Below are 23,445 nucleotides of genomic sequence, written 5' to 3'. Positions count from 1 at the left end.
GAGGCCGGCTCACAGCAGTGAGGCCGGTACCTCGTACCCCCAGCCGCCGTTGCGGCACCGCGCCGGGCCCCGCCGCCCTTGTGGCATCGGAGCAGGCGGGAGGCCACGGCAAGAGATCCGGCGCCCCGTCCCACGGCTCCCTCTGGCGGCAGAGCCGGCGGGCCACGGCTACAGCACTCCTGTCCCTTTAAACAGGACGTACCAAGTATGGCGGGATGGGGTGAGGTTTGTTGTGTGTCCTGTGGTGCCTCCGAGCAGTCCGACGGGACGGGGCAGTGGGGAGGAGGAGAAGCGCCGAGCCGCGGAGGGCTGCCGCCGCTGGGCGCTTTCCTTCGCCTTTTCTCATTTTCCTAAGCCCCCGCTCCTCCTCTGTGGGGAGGATGAATGGTTTGGTCCTACCATCATGGCCGCCACCATGAAGAAAGCGGTGAGTGCGGGAGGAGGGAAGGGTGGGGGTTTGTTTCTCAGCCTCTCCCTGCCCCGTGGTTCCTCCAAAGAGGAGGCTCGAGGAGGAGCAGGTTCCTCCGAGCCCCTCTGCTGCCCTCCGGGAGGGGTCGGCCGGGCCCTCCATCTGTGGGATGGAGGTGCTGGGGCGGTGCGGCCTTGTCACCTCAGCGCTCCCTCCCGCCCCTCGCTCCGGCACCGCAGAGGTGCCTCCCTGAGCGCCTGCCCCACGTTCACTCAGCCGCGGGCGGCAGGGCCGGGTGTGTGTGTGTCCTTCTCCGGGTTAGGCCGTGCCGAAAATATCCCTGTCACTTGCCTGTATGAGTGTCTTGGCGTTGTGAGCTTAGCTCTATCGGTCAGGAGTTTGGAGCATTTTTGGCCTGTTTAGTCTAGAGAAGAGAAGACTTGAGAGCGAATCTCGTTAATGCAGATCAAAATCTCAGAGGAGGATGGTGCCAGACTCCTCTGTAGCACTGTAGCACATCACTGCTAACCCGCTAGCATAAAATGTTGTTGCTTATGGATCACGTTAACGTATTACACTCAGCTCTGCAGTGATCAGGGAGCAGAGGTGTCCGCGTCAGCTGTCAATGCTGTCAAGGAAACAACAATTTGGATGCCATGAATAGCTGGTGTGTTAATTGGCTGTTACTACAGCCTCTCCCCAGCTAAATATGGATATTGTTGATGTCCTTGAGGATGCTTTTAAAGAAATCAAGTGTATAAGCAGAATGTAAAGCTATTTTTCAGAAGACCTGTAGGAGTAATCTTGTCGTGAGACTCAAGGTAATGTAAGAAATAAGGTTCATTTTGACCTCTCCTTGCAGGCTGCAGAAGATGTCAATGTTACTTTTGAAGATCAACAGAAAATCAACAAGTTTGCGAGAAATACTAGCAGGATCACAGAACTGAAAGAAGAAATAGAAGTGAAAAAGGTATATTTGCTTCATATATCACTTTTTCATTGCCCTAACTTAGTATTTCAGCTTTAACACAGAAAACAGGGGCAGTGGAATACTGCAAGTAATGCTTTGGTTCTAATATTGGATTTCTGGTATTTTGAAAATAAAGAAAGTTAAAGTGGAGAAAGAAGTAATGAGAAATAAAGGCCACCAGTATATTTCTGCATGTAGTTCACGGAACTCCTTAGTTGTCATACACAAAGCATTGTCTCCATACAATGGCTGTTTGTAGTGTTTGTGAAAGTTCCTGACTGTAATTGTTCATATTTATTTTTTCTTGAACCAGTAAGGCAGTTGTATGTTACGTTCTTCCTTTGATGCACTGACAGAAATTGAGCATATGTATTTCCCTTGTCTAGACAGTTAATTACGCTATTAATGACAGATAATGAGTATTGACTAGAAATTTCTACTGGTAGAATGAATCTAATGCTAAATTACAGCTCTGGAGCTATACTGTTAAACATGTTGATATCATGCTGGCAGGTAGGATTTTTGCTCACAATACAGACTTGCTGACTTCATTTTACTCGGTAACATGGCAATGTATCCATTGAAATCATTTATCCAGTATGAAGTGACCACCTTTCTTATACCTTGATAAATAGAAACAGCTTCAGAACTTGGAAGATGCTTGTGATGACATCATGATGCTTGATGATGATGACTCGCTACTGATACCCTACCAAATTGGAGATGTTTTCATTAGTCATTCCCAAGAAGAGACACAAGAGATGCTGGAGGAGGCAAAGGTTTGTCTGGGCAAAAGGGAGCTCCTATACTGTACTGGCTGCTGTGGTGTGATGGGCATTGGAGTGGGATAATCTGTCCATCCTTGAACCTCTTACTTTCTAAAGTTCATGTTTGATTTCTGATTTGAGGAGGAGAATGTGCATGCATGGCAAGTCCTAATTGCCATGTCAGTATACATAGCCTTTGTTTTGCCTTGTAATGAATCTTGCAGCCTGACTTAGCAAAAAATTGTCAAAGAGTACCTCTTAATAGTTTATATGTTGCAGGCAGACATGACTCATTTTGGATTAATGTAACTGGCTGATTTTTTTTTATTTTTCAGAAAAGTTTACAAGAAGAAATTGATGTGTTAGAAGCCCGAGTGGAATCAATTCAGAGGGTCTTATCTGACCTGAAAGTTCAGCTTTATGCAAAGTTCGGAAATAACATAAATCTTGAGGCTGAGGACAGTTGAAAGTTTTCTAAATATACCATACAACTTTTCCTTGGTTTAATAAATATTTTGATATCATTGTTCCAATTATATTTAGAACAAAATCCAACACTTCTTTTTGTTGTTTTGTTTTTTTTTTTTTTTTTTTTTTTAATTTACTCACTTGGGTTCCATCTGTTTAAAGAGAGCTTTCTTATTTTGCTGGTTGCAGTTATTTATTTGCTTGGGAAAGCATTAGCTTCATTACTGATGATAAAGCATCAAGATTGGAATATTTGCACTGTATATTAAAGTAATAAAGTCAGGCATGTATTGTAGTTTCCTTGGTCTTGTTTTCCACTCATGAAAGTGCTAAAGTAGAAAACCAGTATAAATAGGGAACTTTTGATTTGCCCTGTAATGGCTGTTTGATTGTATAAGAAGTTTCTCTTATACATGATTAATTATTTGGCTGTCATGCTATTTATTATAATTTTATTTATAATGCTGGTTTTAACTGCACTGTTGGAAATACTAAGTCTATCCTTTGTCTTTCAATCTTAGTTCAGATAGCATACACACTGTTAGGTCAGTGCACAGCATGGCAACAAGTTGACAGGGGAGAAAGGAGATCTCCTTAAAACCTGCACTGCTATTGAAGAAAAGCTTTTGGAGTCACAGTCATATTCAGTCATTTACTACTTTGTATTTGGCAGTCACAAAAGATGCTGTAACTCAGAATAGTGAGTCTTTAACTTCTAATTTTCCTGAACAATAATTTTCTAAATCCACACATACACCAAATTAATGTCAGAATAGTTCATAGATGATGTTGCTGTGTCAGCATCAATCCCTGGAGCTACACCTCCATCACTATGTGGAGTTAAAAGTAATTTTTAAATGTCTTAATTTGCTGACTCCTTACATCCTTCAAATAATTATGTACTGTCTCACTCTAAAATTCTGCTTTTGGACTTTTGCCTGCTAATAATGTGCTGTTCCGTAGAAATACCTGCTGTTTATGACTTTGGTCTTAAAAATTAAATCTTAGCATACTGGGAGTGTTGGGATGGGTTGATGACCACCTACCCCAGCACATCTATTTTAAAGCTGTCTTGACCAGCATGGAAAATCTCTTAACCAAAGCAGCAATTTCCCTTGTCAGACCAGGTCCACTGTCTTCCAGTAGACCTGGCCTCCCAAATTGTGTCCCATGTTCTAAATAACCAAATCCCTGATTATGGCAACACTGTTCTAGCCATTTATTAACCTGCCAAATCCACCTGGCCTTTTTTCAAGGTCCTCCTTTTGACCTGAAGGACTGGATTAAAAAAACCGTATCTGAGCTCCACAGCTCCTGCCCACATCTGCCAGGGCACTGAAATCCTTCATTATTTCCAGACTACTGCTGTCAATACCACTAGCAGGATTTACAAGACCAGGCAACCTCTAATCTGAGCCGCTGGTAGGCAACACACCTCCTTCAAGACTGGGTGAGGCTAACAGATGGATGCCTCTGTGCCTTTCAAAGTAGTCACCTGCTACTGTGACCTGCTGCTTTTTCCTTGAGGCACTAATAGTAATCCTCTTTACTGGTGCATCAGCAGGATCACAGAATCACAGAATCCTGAGGGTTGGAAGGGACCTCAAAAGATCATCTAGTCCAACCCCCCTGCAAGAGCAGGGTAACCTAGAGTACATCACACAGGAACTTGTCCAGGCGGGCCTTGAATATCTCCAACGTTCATTTGGTACAGTGGGTGCTGCCTTGTTAGCCCCCTGCAGAACTGTGAAGCAGTTCTGGGTGGAGATGTCGGATTCTGGAGGAAGCCCGTTGCTTTTAATTGTCCTCTTCCTCTTTTTGTTGTGTATTTTTGTTTTTTTCTTACTGGTTCCCAGCGTCTTGGATTAATTCCCTCCTTCTTTTCTGTATGGACTATGGTGCATGCTTGTGGCCCCTGCACAGTTTGGGCCTGGAGCAAGCAGTGTAGCTCCCTCTCAGCTTCCCTGACACTTTCAGCTGCTGAGTCTCCCACAGCTCAGCCACCTGCTGGAGGAGGACCTCCACCAGGGTGCACTGAGTGCACTCTGTCCATTTGTACACCCTTGCCTCAAGAGACCAGTTGAGGCACTTTCTACACTGAGGTCTGTGCTGCAGCCTCCCCTCTCATCAGTTTTGTCTGGGTGCTGATGCTGTCCCTCTTGGTGCTGCCCCCAGCTGAGCTGCTGGCTCCTGAGCAAGTCCTGTCAACGACTTAAGGCTCCCTCAGTGCCTCTTGCCTTTCAGAACTGAGGCTCCTGGATGCTTTGTATCCTTTGCTCTGGTGTTGGCTTTTTTTTCTGCAGCTACTCACCTCTGCAAATGACTTAATATATTTGTCCTTAATATAAATAATCAAGAATATGAGATTAATATATTTTCATTAAGTGATTAATACCTACTTATCATATGTCAGTTGTATGGCATCTTCAAACAGTGTAAACCTGGAGGAAGAAAAAATAGCACATGCTTTCTGTATTGTTGAAGTAGTTTTAGCAGGGTAGTGATACTGAACTTGATCTTCAGTATGTCTGAACAGGATCTCACCAGTGCACTGTTACATATGAATTACAGCATTATGACTTACATAGTTGTTTATATAAATTTGTTTAATGTTGAATAAGGTTTAGCATAACCTTAAGAGAGTACTGGTTTTGACAGGGGAGATCTAACACCTCAGCACAATCACCTCTGTTGCATACAATGTGTATCAACTGGTGGCTCTAAATTTCAAAAGCTGTGCTAATGTTCTGTCTTGCTGTCTAGCCCTCGTATTTCCCATGCTTCTTTTTGGTAGAATTCCAGTGGTTTATATGCTTCGGCTGCTGGACATGTTTACAAATACCCTGGCTATAACTGTACAGATTTTTAACTTTGTTTCCTGATTGTGGTTTTCAAGTCTCTGTCTCAGGAAAGAGATCAAGTTTTTGTTACTTCCTGAGTGAATACTTCAGTTCCTTTTAGGTAAAATGTGAATCTGGTAGCCATGGAAACTCTGCTGCTCTATCTGCCAGCCAAAGCTTGTGGCAAAACAAGTGCTGGGCCTTCAAGGAGATACAGGTGTTCCTTTACATAATTTCTGAACCCTCCATACAGTTTCCTGTGTTAGGCATCAAACTGCTTAGAGGAGTTTTGGGTTGACCCAGTTGTTATTTTAAGCGATAAAGAGAGAAGGTGGCCAGTTATTTGATAGAAGCTGATGAGAGTCTTGTGGTTGACTTGTGTGAGTCAGCTCTGCCTTATCCTCCTTTATTAGTTACAGCTGTCAGTTCAAAACTGTGAGCAAGGTTTGTCTTAGGAGCTGTTGGTATATTGAGGTTTTTTTTTCTAAACAGCCAAACCATTCATTTTGTATGTTAAAGTAAACCATCCAGTGCACCTGTCATATAATTACAAACCAAACAAAAGGTAAAAGACTTTTTCTCCAGGTGAAAACTGGACTAATGGTGGAGTTAGACCCATAATGAGAAGCATCCAGCAGATGGCATCAAAGAACGCGGAAGCCCTTTTTTAAGGCGAGCCCATGCCTCTGCCCTGAGTGCCGGCGCTTAGTAGCATGAAACTTTGGCTGTAGCGTTTCCGTTCTCGTTGATTGGTTGATACACTTTAAAATTCACTCCAAAGTGATTGCTGTGCCAGCTTTCCTGTTGTGAGTATTCTCATGGCTGTGCAGACTGCAAGTATTTAAAATTATCATGGTTTCCAGAGAGGCAAATGGTATGGTTATGGCTTCATTACGGGGAGGAAAAAGGCAGATAGTAAGGCTTAACCATGATTCCAGTAGCAGCTATAAGACTGATGAGGACCATAGTACAGTAAACGACCCAAAGGGAGAATGCTAGCAAGGTGTGGAGAGGTTGTATTATCCCTGATGTTCTTTTGTGTCCTATAAATTGAATTGTCCATATATGACAGTTCTGATGTTTAGGGAAAAGAAGACTGTTAAGCCTATTCTTATGAATGCCAAAGGTCTTTACTCTTTAATGCTGGATTTTGGTCCAATGGGGTTTGTTTTGTGACCCCACCCCCTTGTTTTCTTCCTTTTTTTACGGGTTATCATGGTGTTGGTATATTTTAGACAGTTTCACTAGGCCTGCCTGCACTATTAGAGTTTAGGCTTTTATGTGTATGATGTGTCTTTCCTGTTTGCTTAGTCCTTACTACAAATTGTATGTCCATGCAGCCTTGAAAATGTAGGTGCCTTTTTGCACGTGCAGTGTCCAGTTTTCTGGTATGGTTTGGAGAGTTGTGTTTGCAAGTCAGGGAAATAATTATCCAACAGACTTTTTCAGATTAGTCTCTGGGTTTTTGTAGTTTAGAGAACTACTATCCCAGACAATCATTTGTTATTTTTATATGTGTAAAATAGGACATGCAGAAACCTTTTTTTTTGTTCTTCAGTTGTCATTGTAAAAGTTAATTTGCAGATCATTCATCATTTGCTTAGAAGTATTTGACAGAGTCCTAGTTTTTTCTTTTAATAACCTTTCTCCTCGCTAGGGAATACATGCAATTGTTTTTCAGTTGGCATTTAGTCTGTTTAAAGCCTCATCTTCTAAGTACTTTTTATTTTTGGTAGATTGGAAATTTATTTCTAATGGTGTTTGCCTTCAAGTAATATAAGCCCATTAAAATCTCATGATCCTCTGTGCACCTCTGTACATGTCATAAATCATTTAGCTGCACTTGACTATAGATTTTTTAATATTGTTGTCAGAATGCAAATAGTTTACTGTTATTCCCTGTTTTGTCAAGGGAGTGACATTTGTAAAGCACTTGAAAAATTAAATGCACTATAAAAGAGATTTAATTTTAATCTAAGGGCTTCATATAGCATGTTGGGCCTATGTTCTCTTATGATATCTTAGAGATTGGTGGGGTACTGGAATGGGTTGCCCAGGGAGGTTGTGAATGCCCCATCCTTGGCAGCGTTCAAGGCCAGGTTGGATGAAGCCTTGGGTGACATGGTTTAGTGTGAGGTGTCCCTGCCCATGACAGGGGGGTTGGAACTGGATGATCTTAAGGTTCTTTCCAACCCTAACTATTCTATGATTCTGTGATTGTATTAAAATGCCATTTTCATACTAGTTTTGTTTTGCGAGTCATATAGCCACCAGTGGCTGGCTTCTCACTTGGTTGCAGCAGTCAAAGCAGATGAACTAGCAAGACTGCAGTGAAAGACAACTCATTTCAGGAGGTCAAATAGCCTTAACTTACCAGTTTTCAAAGTAGCTTGCAAAAAACTGTTAAACATAGTAGGACACAATTATATTTTCGTGGGCTTGTTTGTGATTCTGTATCTTGTCAGCAGATACCAAAAGGTTTTCCACATGATGATCTTTAGCAAATTTTCTCCTGTAGAACCTTCATTTCTTTTGTATAGAAGATCCTGGGATATCATTGCATTCCATAATATAAATGTGGTTGAAAATTATTCAATAATTACAGGGAGTGATGTGTATCCAAAGTACAGATAATTTTATGGTATTAATTATCACAAAGATCAAAAAAGAAATTGAATTCTGAATATTGAAGCCATATTTTTCTGTAGAAGCAACAGAGTTAAGTAGTTTGGTTTGCATGAGTCAGTAGTTCAGATAATTTATCTAATGTTATTCTAATAGACTGACTCATGAAAGAAAAAGCAAGGATATATATAGGCATGATAAGGCCTGACAGAAACTATTTACAACCCAGTTTGTCTTTATATTGATTCTATGAGTCATACAGAAAAAACAAATTATTTTGTAATTAAAAGTTAGCTGCTGATGGGAGTGCACAGAACGCAGTGCACCAGACAGGCATAAATAGTTATGAAGGATTTCCCTCAGCAAGCAATGAGACAGGTTTACAGTTAAGGGGACTGTTAACTGCATCCAGCTGTTAGAGATGTAATAAAATATTATAAACCTGAGTAAATACATGCAGATTTACAAAAACCTTTTGTTTGCTGTTGCTCTCCAAAGCTGGTTAGTATCCTGTTACTCTCATCTCCATTTATGATCTGCAGGTATCATTAGGTGGCCATTTATACTCAGGCCAGCAAACCTCACACTTGGGGATGCTGAGTGGTGAGGTACAGGGTTATAGTGTCAGTTCATCAAAGGATTGCTTCAGGATAACCACTGTGGTCTGGTACATTGTACAGGGAAGAGGAGAAACAAGGTGGACTTGGTGTTGAAATACAGGCTTGGCCGGTATTGCACCTGGCCATTTCTTTGAGATATTGGGAAAATTTCCTGCTTGCTTTCTCAACACAGCCCAGCACAAGTGAGGAAAGGTGTTGTTTACTTTTCCCAGTGCACAGACAGTAAATCTGGTAGACTTACTGGAGCAAGGTAGTAGTACACAAATACATATAGACTGTCTGAGCAGATGGAACTGTGTTGGTAGGCTCTGCACTTTGCAGAAAATGCTGCTACAGCTCATGTGTACACAAATATAAATATTAAGAATTACTATTTCTTGAAAAAGGAGCAAAATGGAATTGACTGTAGAATTGTTCTGTCCATGATTACACATTTTATTGTGACCATGGTCTTTGACTTTCTGAACACCACTGAAAGTGGTAGCAAAATCAACTGTAGAGTTTATTTTACTAATTAATTTGTTCTACAACATTTGATGGAGCTACGGCTGAGGATGTTTTTCTTTCTGTTCTCTTTACCACCCAGGTTTGGACATTAGTAATTTGCAGCGGCTGTGTGCTTGTGGATGTTACTGTGAGATGACTGTTGCAGAGGTTTTGCAGTTATTCTCCCCCAGATTATCCTCCTTGCAGTTCATTCCTATGTGAGGTAGCCATTAAGATTAATAGGGAAGGAGTGCATTATAGCAATCCTGCTTACCTGTGCAGTCACTTCTCTGACATCTCATTATTGCAGGTTCAAAGGACCATGGGATGAAGGACCCATATATCATATATTATACTCTAGAGGAGGTATGGGTTGGTTGGTTGTGGGTTTCTTGTTTTCTTTTTTTAAGTCCTTGAAGAAAAAACAGCTAGAGGGCACAAAGTAGGATGTTGTAGTGGGCTTTGAATTGGATACAGTAGCTGTCAGTTAAAAAAGCTGGTATTTTATCTATATGGTATTGTTACTTTCTAGTAACAACCTTGATCTCAAATGAGACATGGACTTTGATCTACTTCTAACACTCCCCAAACAATACTTTGCATTTCAGCCACATGTACTGTGACACTGAGCTGCTGCTTTTCATTTTTTTTTACATCCAGCTTGGGCTTTGTATTCTTTCACTTCTCCAGACAGCAGACTGCTAAGTAGCTCTATGTATTTATAATGCTGTTTGGTGACATCAGCACAAGAATTTCACATCAGGTTGACTTTTATTTATTGTTGCTGGCTAGAACTTCTTGACACGTAATTTTATTGCTGTTATATTTGATATGATAAACATCTAATACAATGAATTTCATTTTATATCAAGGCAAAGATTTATTTAATATCATCATGATGTTTCAGCCAATGCCTGTTGCTATGACGACATGCAGTAACTTTGAGTTTAGCATAGGAATTATCTCAAGAATTTCCTGAGCTTGATGTCAAATATGAATGGCTTGCAAAACTTTCCTTGTACTAGACAGGACATGTGGGAGAAAGATCAGAGGCTCTTTCCCTCTGCTTATTAAATGCTGGCTTCGATTTCCATTTATTTCAAAGGTGAAGTTCTTCTTGATGTCAAACTTGATATAAAAGTTAGGAGATTTTTCAGAGTAATTTGTCTCTAACCTGCTATTTTCGTTTGTCCTTTGTACTGCAGTGGAGAATACAGAGTTTGCTTTTTATTCCTCAGCAGGTTTGATGCATTGATAGTGAGCTCTGGATCAGGCTTTTCTATAGTTCACACACTTCCTAGCGTGCTGAAAAATATGCATTTAGGCTCTTGCTTTTCTCTGCTTCCATGGTGATCTGTAGCTTCCTGTTGAAATGTTTGTGTTTCAATTAATGGAAGTGTGTAGATGCTAAAATAATGAACACTATTCACAAATTGTAAAGACAAATGAATCAGTCCATTAAAATGAAGAAGTGATTAATTCAGAGCCAACAGAAGTCAATTCCCCTTAGCTGTAATTAATTCTGAAAGGAGCAAATAATAGAGATTCTCCATAAATGTAACTTCTCTGAAAAATCTCACTATGGAAACAGAAATCTCAGCTATAGTAAAAGAGTAACTAACTTCATTAATGTGTACCTCTAAGTTTATTCCATACTATTTTTCAAAGAAGGCCACAAAGTTGGTTATTATGCATCAGTGTATCACTTACACCTAGCTGAATTACATGAACCAAATTGTGTCACATTCTGTTCTGTTAATCATCATAATGGAGGTAGAAAGATCTAGTTCAGCTTTGAAAATGCTGCTATCTTGGTCTTTTGGTTGTGCAATAGAGCTGAATTAATGAGCTATGGTAGTCTGCATAATTATACAGGAACAATTGATTTAAGGCACAAAGCAAACATGGAAATTTGGAACAACTCAGAAACTATAGAGTTATTTCCATTTCACAGCTATTATGGTTCATTTGGAAGCAACAGGGTAAGAAAGATTAAAAAACAACTTACAGCTTGCAGCGAAAAGGTGACACTAGCAATGTTTGAAATATCTACTGTATTTTATAGACAACAGAAGTGCAGTAGGGCTTTCTGTTCGTAGGGCATTAATGAGTTCCATTCCAGCTTTTTCTAAAGGAGTTCTGAGCACACCTGGGTGCTTTGGAAAAACATCTAAGCTTCTTTTTTTGTGTATACTTGTGCAGAGTTCCTGAATTTGCTGATGTTGCATTCGTGTAAAATCACTATGTGTGGAACTAGGGGTGCAAACACAGGATAGTTTCCTGTCTTGTCTATGGGGGTTTTGTATCGATGTTAGTAGATTTATTAAAAGTTGCTGAATTTCATGGTATTGGGATTTTCTCCCACACAAGGCAAGCTGTGGCATGCCCTCTATGTTCTTTCTTTTACTTAGATGTGGAATTTTACAGAGTTTATAGGGAATTTTTTGATTGTAGTTGGAAACAAGAAGAGGTGATACGTTCAGACATCCAAGCCTTTTGTATGTCTGAAATGTTTTTGCTGATGATCTTGGCCATGACAGAAACAGCACTGCAGAGCAGAAAACCCCTCAACAATCTGCCCACTTTTCCCCATGATTAACACTTCAGTTCTGTTGAAGTATTGGAGTTGACCCTTGTCTGCTAAACCATTACTGAATGCCCCAGACACATTAGGCTAGAGGAAGGAAGCAAATTGAACATGAACTTCAGCACTGTCTGTAATCTGGTGAGTGTAAAACCACACGTGCAAAGAGCTCTGCTGTAGTAAAAACAAATGTCCTCAACTCAAAGTCTGCAAAAGTTGAATGTGATTTACATTAATCAAATAGTTCACATTTTTCCTAGACTTTGTATTAAAATTGACTCAAAATCAGTGCCAAAGTCTGTGAGAAATGCTGCCTTAGGACAAAAAAGCAGTAATTGGCATTATCTCTTAAGAGAAAAGGCAAAAGCAGAAATTGAAAAAAAAGCTGACTGGCATGAGTGTAAGTCTTTCGGTGTTTCTGCAATGTAGTTTTCAAGATTATTATGTATTTCAGAAATGGAAAATCTGAAAAGCACATTACTCATATTTTCTTTCTACCCTGTGGCATAAAAAGGTGTACAATCAGTAGGCAAGGCAGCATTACTGTGAGAAGAAAGGACACAGCCACTTTATAAAGAGTAATGAGATGACAAAATACAGTAAAAGCTACAACTGTTCTTTCCTTGATTATTGATATTGAGCTTTATTAGAGCATTTAAAATCTTGGAAGGGATTATAGTCGTGGTACTGACTACCATGGAAATGCCACTTTAAATGGTAAACCCCTTAGAGTGACACTGATATTTCAAAAGATATCACAAGTAATTATTCAGGAAGAAGTGAATTTGGGAATTTAATTCTTTATTCTCCCACAGCTCATTTTCTCCTGCCTTTTAAGAAAAGCTAATTGTATCTCATCTCTGTTCCCTGTGAAGCAGGTGTTTGGAATGCTTATTTCAGCTTTCCAAAGCAGTATACATTACAGTCATTGCAGCTAAGAACACACCTATCCCTAGTGCCTGCAAAGTGTTAAAACAGAAAAGCAGGATTGTTTCTTAGTCCCTAAGGAGAGAAAATTTTTTTTTCCTGTAACTTGTAATAGTATTAATGGAATAGAGCCAGACAGCTGTGATGTCCAGTCTGTTGTAGCTAAAGACTTAAAGTGCATGTAGTTGTCCTGGTTTCAACTAGCCATGTGTCTGGCCTGAGAGAGAGCTGGAGATTTGAATGCCTGTTTTCTAGCCACAGCCTCCTAGGCAGAGCAGTCATTAAAGAGGTAACAAGGTAAAGACATGCTGACATTTATACACTAATCCTTTTGGGTTTACTTTTCAGAGGAAGTTCAAATTGTGTTATACTGTGTCTGAACTAGTTCATAAAAGTTGAAGACAGATGAATAATCAGGTATGCAGAACATCTGCCTTTGAGTAGAGTGTGATTTATAACTTGAGAGAAGTTTAAGCTCCATAATTCTGCTGGCCTTCTTTTAGAGATTGCTTCCATTATTCTCAGTTAATCATAAAAAGCCTATCTTTTACATAAAGATCCAATCAGTCCTAGAAGCTTCACTGAAAGTATAAAAAATATTTATACTCTGTGTCTCAGGGGCATCACAGCAACTGTTCCAAGTGTTTTGTGAAGCTATATATGAACATTTTCCAAACTGAGAACTAGTAATGAAAAAGTGATTTTTAGGCCAGAATTGCAGATAAGAAAAAAAGAATCTAAATCCTTTGGAAGTATCTATTTTACAGTAATTTAATCTAGTAATTTAGACTTGAAATCTGTGGATTTAGGTAGAAGGGATAAATCTTATTGGAGGGACTTTGTGCTATCAAACACTCTGCTTGCAGACTAAGTGTGGGACTGAGAATTCACCACTGTACAGAATATGGAAAATTAAATTATGGACATGAAAATCCTCATGGAAAGACTAATAGTGCCACCATTACATACGCAATAAAACCAAGACTTGAAATAAATGAGACTCCTCAAAATCTTATGTCCTCAGCAAAGAATGAATTCCAGCCATTTAAAAACAAGCAGGGATGGGTGTATCCTAAAACTTCAACAAGAGCTTTGCCTGGCATGTGTTGATGTAGCTTTCTGGACAGTTTCTGCCTCACTTCAGCAATAACTGTTGATTTTGATTGAGTGCTGTGACAATATAACTTAAGCTTACTTTCTAATTTTTTGAACATTTAACCAAAATCAGTATGCTCTTGAAAATACGTGATTTTTCTTCAGATGAATATTCCGTCCAGTTCTTTTTCTCATCCTCAGATAAGCTGGATGCCTTTACTTATCTTAGTTATTGCAAGGGTGAATTAGTCAGTGTTTTCAGAGCTTTCTAAAGCATTCAAGATGTTAAGCAATCTCTCAGATAACATTTATTACTACATGTAATAGGCTTTCAATTAGAATGACAATTAAAACTGATTTGTTTTAAAGAAACAGACATTTTTAATTACACCATGCACATTCAGACTTGTATTTAATTGCAGCAAGATTGCTGAAATGGTGTTCGTATTCCTAGATGTACAAGGACAAAGCTTTCACTCAATGCTCTGCAACTGGGATGAAGTAAGAATATTAAATCATCAAAATATCAAATCCCAAAACGGGATCTGGTTACCAGCATTTATTGTGCTAGGATCTGCAAGCACAGCTCAGGAAAAGCTGGAATTGTGATAGCTAGAGCCCCCTCTCCTACTGCAGAGCTCACCATCCTGTGTTAAAGTTCTTCACAAGAGGTACAGCTAATACCTCATGGAAGCAGCACTATTGCAGATGATGTTGGGGTTTCTAATCTTCCCACAGTCTACACAGTGTGACTTTTGTGAGACCGTAAGGGCACAGTGCCGTAAGATGAGAAATATTCATCTTGTTCATCTGGAGCTAGCATAATCTGTGTCATGCAGGATGCTCTTGACCCTGATGGAAGGTAATGGTGGATTATGAGGGTGGTGAGGTGCTGGCACAGGGTGCCCAGAGAAGCTGTGGCTGCCCCATCCCTGTGTTCAGGACCAAGTTGGACAGGGCTTGGAGCAACCTGGTCTAGTGGAAGGTGTCCCTGACCATTCTCCAATCCTATGATTTTATGACTGAAGGAATGGTTTAAATGAGACTACTTGGGTTTTACCATAATGTGCCCTGGAGGCAAGAAGGGCAGGCTCCAGCCCTTAGATTCTAGTCAAAGGCCTGAAGAGTGCACAAAATCCCAGCCCATAAAAGCGGTCTCACTGAAAACAGGACTATGCAAATATGTCAGAAGCTTGATAACTTCAAAATGTGTTCCTAAGTCTGGGATCTAATATGCAGTGTCTACAAGCTAGAGCCCATATTGAGTATTACTTCTTCTCCATCATGCTCTCAGATCTCGCTTTGCAAGTTCTGTCTTTTCTTTTAGCTTGGAACATGCTACACTGGTATTAAAAGGTCTGGTTTATATTTTAGATTTTTTTGTCCATTTGTAAAGCACAATGATTCTTAATATGTCATCTAGCAGCACTTTAAATCTCATGCTTCTAGATACTCTGGTGCGAAGGCGAATGTCAGTCTTTGAAGTTCAGTAAAATAATCCCCTTACCAGCCAAACAAAAGATTTTCAAGGTATCAATTTCCTTCAGTTTTCCAGTGTTATGACTGTGCTTCACTAACTACAGTTAGAGGAAGTGCACCTCTTGTGAGACTTCTCACAGCTAAGGATGTTAAGTGTAGATTTGGAATATGACATTATAAATAGTGACACCAATCACTGGTGTGATCTGAAGTATCCTGTAAAAATAGTTAACCATATTCTCACAAACATTAGAGCTGGAATTTGTCCTAATGATTTACCACTTGTCCACCAATCCAGGATAACTATGCATGGCATTTTCCAACAGCAAAATAACTCATTAGCTTAAACCACCATAAAGCTTTCACCACCCATCATTCACATTGGAAAATAGTGGCTAAACACTGAATTCATAGGTTCTTAGAGCAATGCACAGCATGACAGTATGTGCTGTAACTGTAATGATGCTCCATTCCCACATGAGTATTTAAGTACTTCTTTTCCAGAAGATCTGAAGTAATTTTGAAGCAGAATGTGACAAATGTCTGGACTTCGTGCCATTTGCAAATGGAACAGAATAAGCTTCTCAGCCACTTCTATAATTAAAGTAAACAAGGCTAAAATAAACCCAGAGTGGAAAATAAATGGAGCTGGGGATATGATTACACCTAATTTTCATGGGCTTCATGTCATTCCTCATTCATAGCATAATTCCTTTTTAGCACAATTGTAAACATTCTCATCTGGTCATTGATTCATCTTACCCTAAGGAACAACTTTACCCATAAGCATCAAGTAGAATATGAACATCCAGCCCCTCTCCATGATATATGTCATACTTTCAGGGAAAAGCTGCATTTGAATGCTTTCTGCCTGCTTCTATTATATTCTTGGCACATGCTCCAAATTTGAGCAAAAAAGATAGACCTAGTCTTGTGAGTCATTTTCTTGATTGATCTAATTTACCTTGAAGGTTAATGTATTCTAAACTAATTCAGAGATTAATAACCACTTAAAGATATATGAAAGACATTTAACTGTATACCAGACAAGTGGTATAACCTAGTTTATTATCTCTTCAATGACTTTGGGAGTTCATTTCATGAGATTTAAGAGTTATTTGATTGTTTGATACACAGAGTGACAAGCACAAAGGAAAAAGGAGTTTTCAAAGCTCACTAGTTAATTCTAAAAGCAAGGATGTAATTCAGTTAGCTTATACTGCATAGTTCAAATGAAACATTTATGTGCGAGGTGATAATGATTTTTTCTTATAGCATTTATTAAAATTCTTTCTGGGAGTCAGTAATTAGTTGGACTAGGACAATGCTGGACCTGTCCATTCTCCAGCCTACTTTTGACTTCTAGGACAGCAGAATTGTCCAGTAATTTTCTGAAGAACTTACATCTGGCCTAATAGAACTAGCAGATGGAAACGTGAGACAGTACTATATGTGCTCAGTGGGCTGACACACATTCAAAAGTCTCATTTTCCAGTGTAAGTGGAGATGTTAGTCATTATTTAGAGGTGCTGAAGAGCTCAATAGTAAATCCAGCTTTTGTGTGAAGCTCTGTACATCTGCACTGAACAGAAGCATTCATGACTGCATCAGATTTAGTGTGAATGTAAAATAAATCCACTGCATATTTGCAATAGGTTTAAAGTTATTGAAAACCCTGGGCAGAAATGTTGTATGCTGTGGCTGTAACAGCCTGTGTTTGGCCTGGCTGCTCTCAGCAGACAAAAGGTGAATGAAGGCTGAGCTCTTCATGGCATTCTGATAGTCCAATTCCAGACTTCTTCCTATCTGAGGGAAGGAATGTTGGCTGCTTAATCTGTATTAGACTGATTATGTGAGAGTTTTACACATGAGTTTGTAGCCTAGGTACTTCCCTGAGTTGTGCTACGGATCTGCTTCTAGACCAGGAATGCTGTTCTGTATCAACAGAGAGTGTTGTTTGATATTTACAGACACTGAACGTCATCAGATACCAGAAACTGGTGAGAGTTGCAAGTATTAAGCAGCAGCTGGGAACAGATCAGACAAATAGTGACTATTTAATCTAAATATTTTGTTTTGTACTTATGCCAGATAGGTACCAAAATTGTCAGAAAGCCGGTACGCACATTATTTCCTCTGAGTATTGTGTGTGTGGTCCCATTCACTGACCTTTATAAATAAAAAGATGATATACAAGGTGTTTTGTTGACAAGAGAATAGTATCCTACTGCTTGTAGAGCTGTTATCATGTTTTACCTGGGTTTTTATCTCAAGCCATTGTTGCATGAACAATGAAAGCACAATGAGCCCTGGCTACCTGATTTATGTCTGCAAGCTTCTCATGATTTCATAGCTCATGAGTATCACAGCAAAACTGAGCCTGGACTGATTTGTAAGGGGCATCAATAAAGAGTGGAAGAGAGAAACTGATCTAGAATCAGGGCTCTGTATGCAATACTGGGCTAAAGAGGTAGGTACCCAAGTAAAACCTATTTCATACCTAATCCAAGCCAAGAAAAGAGAGTTATAAAGTAGTTATAAATGAAGAAAAACCACCATAGGCTTTGTGGGACTTCAGGTACTGTTAGAGTGGTGAGGCACTGGAATGGGTTGCCCAGGGAGGTTGTGAATGCTCCATCCCTGGCAGTGTTCAAGGCCAGGTTGGACGAAGCCTTGGGTGTTATGGTTTAGTGTGAGGTGTCCCTGCCCATGGCAGGGGGGTTGGAACTGGATGATCTTAAGGTCCTTTCCAACCTTAACTGTTCTATGATTCTATGGGGATGTACGTATAAGTTCTATAAATACAATAGCTTTTAATAGTAAGGTTCTGCTGGGCCATCAGAGGGAATAAAGAGCCTCAAAAAGAGGTATGTTCAGAATCTGTAAAAACCTTGACAGATACTAAGAAAGAATCAAGTGAATGAACTGATGAATAGATACATGAATCTATTAGTAAATGAAGTGTACTGGTACCTTGCTAAAGGCATACCCTATCAGCAATCACCATTAGTTGTATGTATCCCTTTGCTTCCTCAGACTGGTCTCTTAAGACTTGCTTTGTCCCCTCAAACTGGGAAATATACGAAAGGCAGGATTTCAAAAGTGCCATTTTCATTTCTATTAACAATTAAAGGAAAAACAGCAGAAAATATCCTGTCTTGAATAGCACTCTGCTGGAATGCTTTCTTAAGAATATAGTCAGCACACGCTATCTGAATCATGATATAGCTTAAAATGCGGAAGAGATGCAGTCCATGAGGTATTTGTAGAAGTATAGAATGGCATCTCTGTTCTAGTTCTTATCAGTGGATTTGACAGAAGCATCTGACACTGTCAAGACCAGGACTTCCACAATGACCTGCAAGTTAGGCTCTCCAAGAGAAAAGTATCCAAACCAGCTGTAAAATTCCTTCAGAGGCATGCACCAAGAGGGAGCGGATTCTCAGACAGAGACAGAATCAGATGCAATCCAGGAAAGTGTCTGCAACAAGTGAAGCTGAGTAGCTGTGACAGTATCATGAGGTTGCTCTGTGACAGAAAGCCTGGCAGATGGTGTAAGATTGTCCTTGCGCCACTGATGGGCCAGCACTGTGTTGTGAACACAGTTGAACAGACTGTGAAGTTTTATACGGACTGAATGCCCCTGATCTGCTGATAATGGCCCCATGGAGGTAAGCAGGTACACAAAAAAAACATGAGCTTGGTTTGAGAGGTATTTACTCACAGTTGACTTGGTAGAAAAGGACATTATGTATGTCATTTTGAATCACAGGCTGTCATTAGTCATTTTAGTTTGCAACATATGTTAGTCATGAAAATGTTTTCTCTTTTGGAAATACATTATTGGAGGGTGCTCTCTTGGACAAAGAACTGTCAAATATTGTTAGCCCAGGCTGTCCATCTTTGGTGGGCTTTTTTTAAGAACTAAAGCTTGGAAGCAATATGGTATCAGTCTCTAGATTAAACTAAGGGTCTGCAAAGTGGATACTTTATCTAATTTTCTATACAAGAAGGCACAGATTTGCTACTGACAGTGCATACAGCTCAGGAGAGATTTCATCTGCTTATCACACTGTGCATTCAAGGAAGGATGAAGTTTTGTTTTAAATCATTTTAGAGCATAGCAGTCTTCCAGGGAGCTGAAACTGTGATCGCTACAGCACACTTCACATGCCTGGAACTGAAGACAACAGTTTGGGAAGATTGCCAAGTCAGGTGTTATTTGTTGAACTAACAGAGGGAGGATGTCAGCAGGGTAGTCAGAGGAAAACCTTCCAGGAAATAGTGAAGCACAACCTCAAGCAATATGATATTGATATAGGGAATCATTGACAGCAAAGAGGGTGTGCTGGTGTTGGCAGTTTATGTTGGGATGGTTTGATCTGGACAGCAACACATAGCTAAGTCAAAGCAAATGACACTGAAACTCGACAGGGTCACAAGGCAGAGGATCGATAGTTTTCTGAATTGATTTACACCTGATCATGGAAAGAAATGAATGCCCTTCATGCACTGGACTTCCCAGGGTTTGATGAGCCAAGATGCAATACAGGGATTCAAAAATGCACTGCGATGTGAATAATAAATGCTTATCACTATAATGCCATTGATTACCGCAGCATCTCAAGGTGCAGCAAAACACAATATGATGCTTATCAGAGAAGAAGTGTTCCTTCTTGACTCTTAGCTTCTAGTTTAAGTTCATTAGTTCAAAAACTTCGTAACATTTATTTCCTTGGTGACTGTAGTCATTGAGCAAGTTCATTGACAGTCTTGAAAAGTTAGGTTCAAACCACCTGAAGATAGGATTGAGATCCCGTTTGGGGCTAAGTATTTTAATTACCATCTTAAAAATCTGTGAATTTTAATGTCTTTTTTTGGGGTCTGCAGAGCTTTAGAAAAATTCAGCTAGACACACATGTCCATTTCTTGAGTTTATTTGGCTGCAGTAAGTCTCTTAGCCACTTTAGAATTGTAGCTATTTAGTTACAGTGTGCACATAACATTTAGCAGCACAAAGGTGATTTTTGCAGGATCTCTTATTTCACCATTGGAGCTGATTGATTGGTTGAAAAACGTGTTTAACTTTTCCTATAAACCAGAAAATTACTTCTTTCCTTTCTCTTTCCTGTTTGATTTGCTTCAGTATCTATGTCCATTGCATTTTTTTTATCTAATTTACCAGAGTGATTCTGTAATTCTTACTATTAAATGTGCAATTAAGGCTTAAGCACTATTAGCACAAAGGGTTTGGAAATTGGGATGAGACTGAAACACGGACATCAAATTTAAATGTCAGCATTACTGGAGTAGGAAGCATGACTTTCATCCTTCAGATAAGAGCTATGTAGTTCTGCCATGCATATTGCTAACGGGTATAATGAATGATGAGGCATCAGGACTCAATGTACCCAACAGCAGTACTTAACAGACCTATAATGGATTTACCCATGGTGGTTTTTGGAATTTTATGTATGCTGACAGCATGCAAATGACAAAACGCGGCAAATTACATTATTTTAACCTGTTTATCAACTTGTCATCATCACCCTTTTTTTCAGTGCAGCAGTGTAAATCTGACTCATGCAGAGAAAATCACAAAGATGCACTGGCCTGTCTAGGTTTCCAGCAATAATATTATGAGAAATACATTAATTTGTCTGTTTGGAAAGGGTTTAAATGTTGTTGCACTCATTTGTTACCAGAGACTGAGCACTTAATCACACAGACTCAGTTCACCAAGAATATTATCTCTTCTTTTCAAGTCCATTAACAGTATTTTTTGAGTCTTGAGAAATATAAGTATTGGAGGCTATTAATGCAGATGACATCGATAGCTGAGGTATTGGTGTCCAAAAATGTGATTAACTGCCCTGTTATTTAACTTTTTTTGCTATGTTACTTGTAAAAATATAATCGTTTCTTAAAGCTAACTGAACTGCCTAGAAGACCAGTGGGCTGACCTGGGTGAACTGTTGTTCCATCAGTGACTTCATTATGCACACTGTATAAAGCAAAAGCTGAAGGGAGTATTTTATTATTACAGCAGTACATCCATGAGCACTCCTCCTCTTACTGTTCTTCTGCCACCAAGCAAACCTTTGTTGCAACAGTGCGAGAGAAAAAGTTGTATTTTCCTTTTAAAGACTGGAATTTGAGGCATAGAAAAATTAAAGGCCACCAAAAAAGCATATGAAAAGCTCCCATTTAACAGTGATGTGTTTCTTGTAGTCAGGACAGTGGGAGTGGAGCTGGTTTGAAATTCTGGCCCTCAAGAGCTTAGGCAAGAATGCTCAGAGGAAGTACAGCATAGCTAAGGACTGACCTTGTGTCTCTCGAACACAGTTTGTAAGGCCACCCTTCTCACTAGGAGTTAAGCCTATCTCCTTACCTCAAACGAGCTTTTAAAAAACAAGAGGAAATCACATAGCTCCAAAATAGCATTTTTTATGAGATCTTTAATTATTAGCTCTTGACTGGAAAGATTTCTAGTGAGTTAGTTGGAAGCTGAGTGAATGCAGGGTTTGCAGGGTCAGGTGGCAAGATGCTTGTCTTCAATAGAGTTCTCAGCTGGCCCGAGCACAATTCAGACTCAAGGAAGAAACCCTCTGACATACATTACATTATGGAGCTAATTATTATGCACAAATCATTGCAGTTTTTCCCACGAGTTTGCCTGACCTCTGTTCACATGTGTCAGAGTTCTCTTCGTGGGATTAATTCTGGTGAAAACACAGGTAGTTATTTTCTACATTACTATAGGAAAAATAAAGGGCAAGATCAGTGCCTTTAGAAACAGCCCTTTAGTCCAAGAAAGTAGAGAGAATAGCATTCTGAAGTGTATCTTTTAGAATAGCAGTTCATTCTCTTTGGCAGCTGGGTTTGCTATTTAACAGTGAAATATTAATTCCTGTTAGCTTCAATTTTTCGGAGAAGCTTCTTGCCTTGAAAGAAATGCTCTAATAGCAGTTGTAAAAAATTATCAGCCCAGCACTGGAACATACTTCACAACCAAGGAGACATTAAATCCACTCTATTTCACTGCATTTGCATTCTGCAGTTATTAATGAGTTAATGATCTGTACAGTTTTAATGAATAGAACATAAATGGTGAGAGAGGAAAGGATATTAGAGTGAGTGAAGCCTGTGAGTGAAGGCTGTAATTACACTCCCATCTTCAGGTCATTAGCTGCATAACTACCTGTGGACAATCTGATAATTATTCTCTCATGGCACTAATGAATTTGTTTTTTGTTTGGATTGGTAAAAATGTTGATATCCTTTGTATGAACAATTAAACTTTCTGACACAAGGCACATAAAGAACTGAAGTCAGCATACTTGACCATAATCTGCATGTCTTCCTTTACCCCTCATGCTGCTGCATACTGGTTTTAATGATAACTTTACCAGAATGACTTCCAATTAATTTTCCTGCCATTTGGATAGCAAATCTTTGCAGTGCTTTGCAGAATGACAAGTAGCAAGCCTTTAATTTTTCAGAAGTGTTCTGTCAGAATTTATAGATACCAAAACTGGTTACATTATTGTTGACCTTAAAAGATACCTGCTTAAGACTTAAGTAGGGGTATGGCTCATGTCTTCTTTTTGGTAGTATAAAATGTGAGGACTACATAGGAACAAGGTGTCTTCAACTTTGAGAATACCAAGGAGTAAAAGTCATATGCCAAACGTACACTAAAGCACGTTTAAACACTGGATAACAAACACCTTGTTACCTGGTGCAGATTAACAAATACTACAAGTGTATTTTTCTCTATATTGTTTAAAAATTGCTATATGCCTTATCAGGATTCTTAGGCACATAACAATTTAGTAAAAGAAACAAAAGGCCATAAAGGCATCAGAAGCTAGAGAATCATTGGACCAAGGACTTTGGAGTCAATTTTGAAGACCATACAAAACTTCAATAGCTAAATCAACAAAGTTTTTGGAGCTTGAAAGAGGTGTTAGCAACACATCAGGATGCTCAAGAAAGAGCTGGTAAAAGCAAACTATCAGCTTCCACTTGTTGCATTTATAAATATATCAGAGTATGATTCTGCTTTTCATTATTATTATGTGCTGTGGACACCAAGCAAAAATTCTTAACACTCTTTAAAATAGCTTCCACGCTATGGAAGGCCTCCTTTGAACTGAAAACTAGTGTTTCATC

The 23,445-nt window shown here is 39.4% G+C and overlaps 1 protein-coding gene across 1 annotated transcript; it reads left to right on the top strand.

Moving 5' to 3' along the window:
• The first annotated feature begins 274 nt into the window (after positions 1-274).
• Positions 275-2,909, top strand: PFDN4 (prefoldin subunit 4). Its single transcript, XM_005147564.3, has 4 exons — positions 275-427; positions 1,272-1,379; positions 2,015-2,158; positions 2,482-2,909. Exons 1-4 carry the CDS (start codon positions 404-406, stop codon positions 2,611-2,613), a joined length of 408 nt encoding a protein of 135 aa, XP_005147621.1. The 5' UTR covers positions 275-403; the 3' UTR covers positions 2,614-2,909.
• Positions 2,910-23,445: the final 20,536 nt, after the last annotated feature.

The sequence above is a fragment of the Melopsittacus undulatus genome, chromosome 10, assembly GCF_012275295.1.
Source record: "Melopsittacus undulatus isolate bMelUnd1 chromosome 10, bMelUnd1.mat.Z, whole genome shotgun sequence".
In the NCBI taxonomy this organism is placed as follows: domain Eukaryota; kingdom Metazoa; phylum Chordata; class Aves; order Psittaciformes; family Psittaculidae; genus Melopsittacus; species Melopsittacus undulatus.
This window is presented reverse-complemented; position numbering and strand designations above follow the sequence as displayed.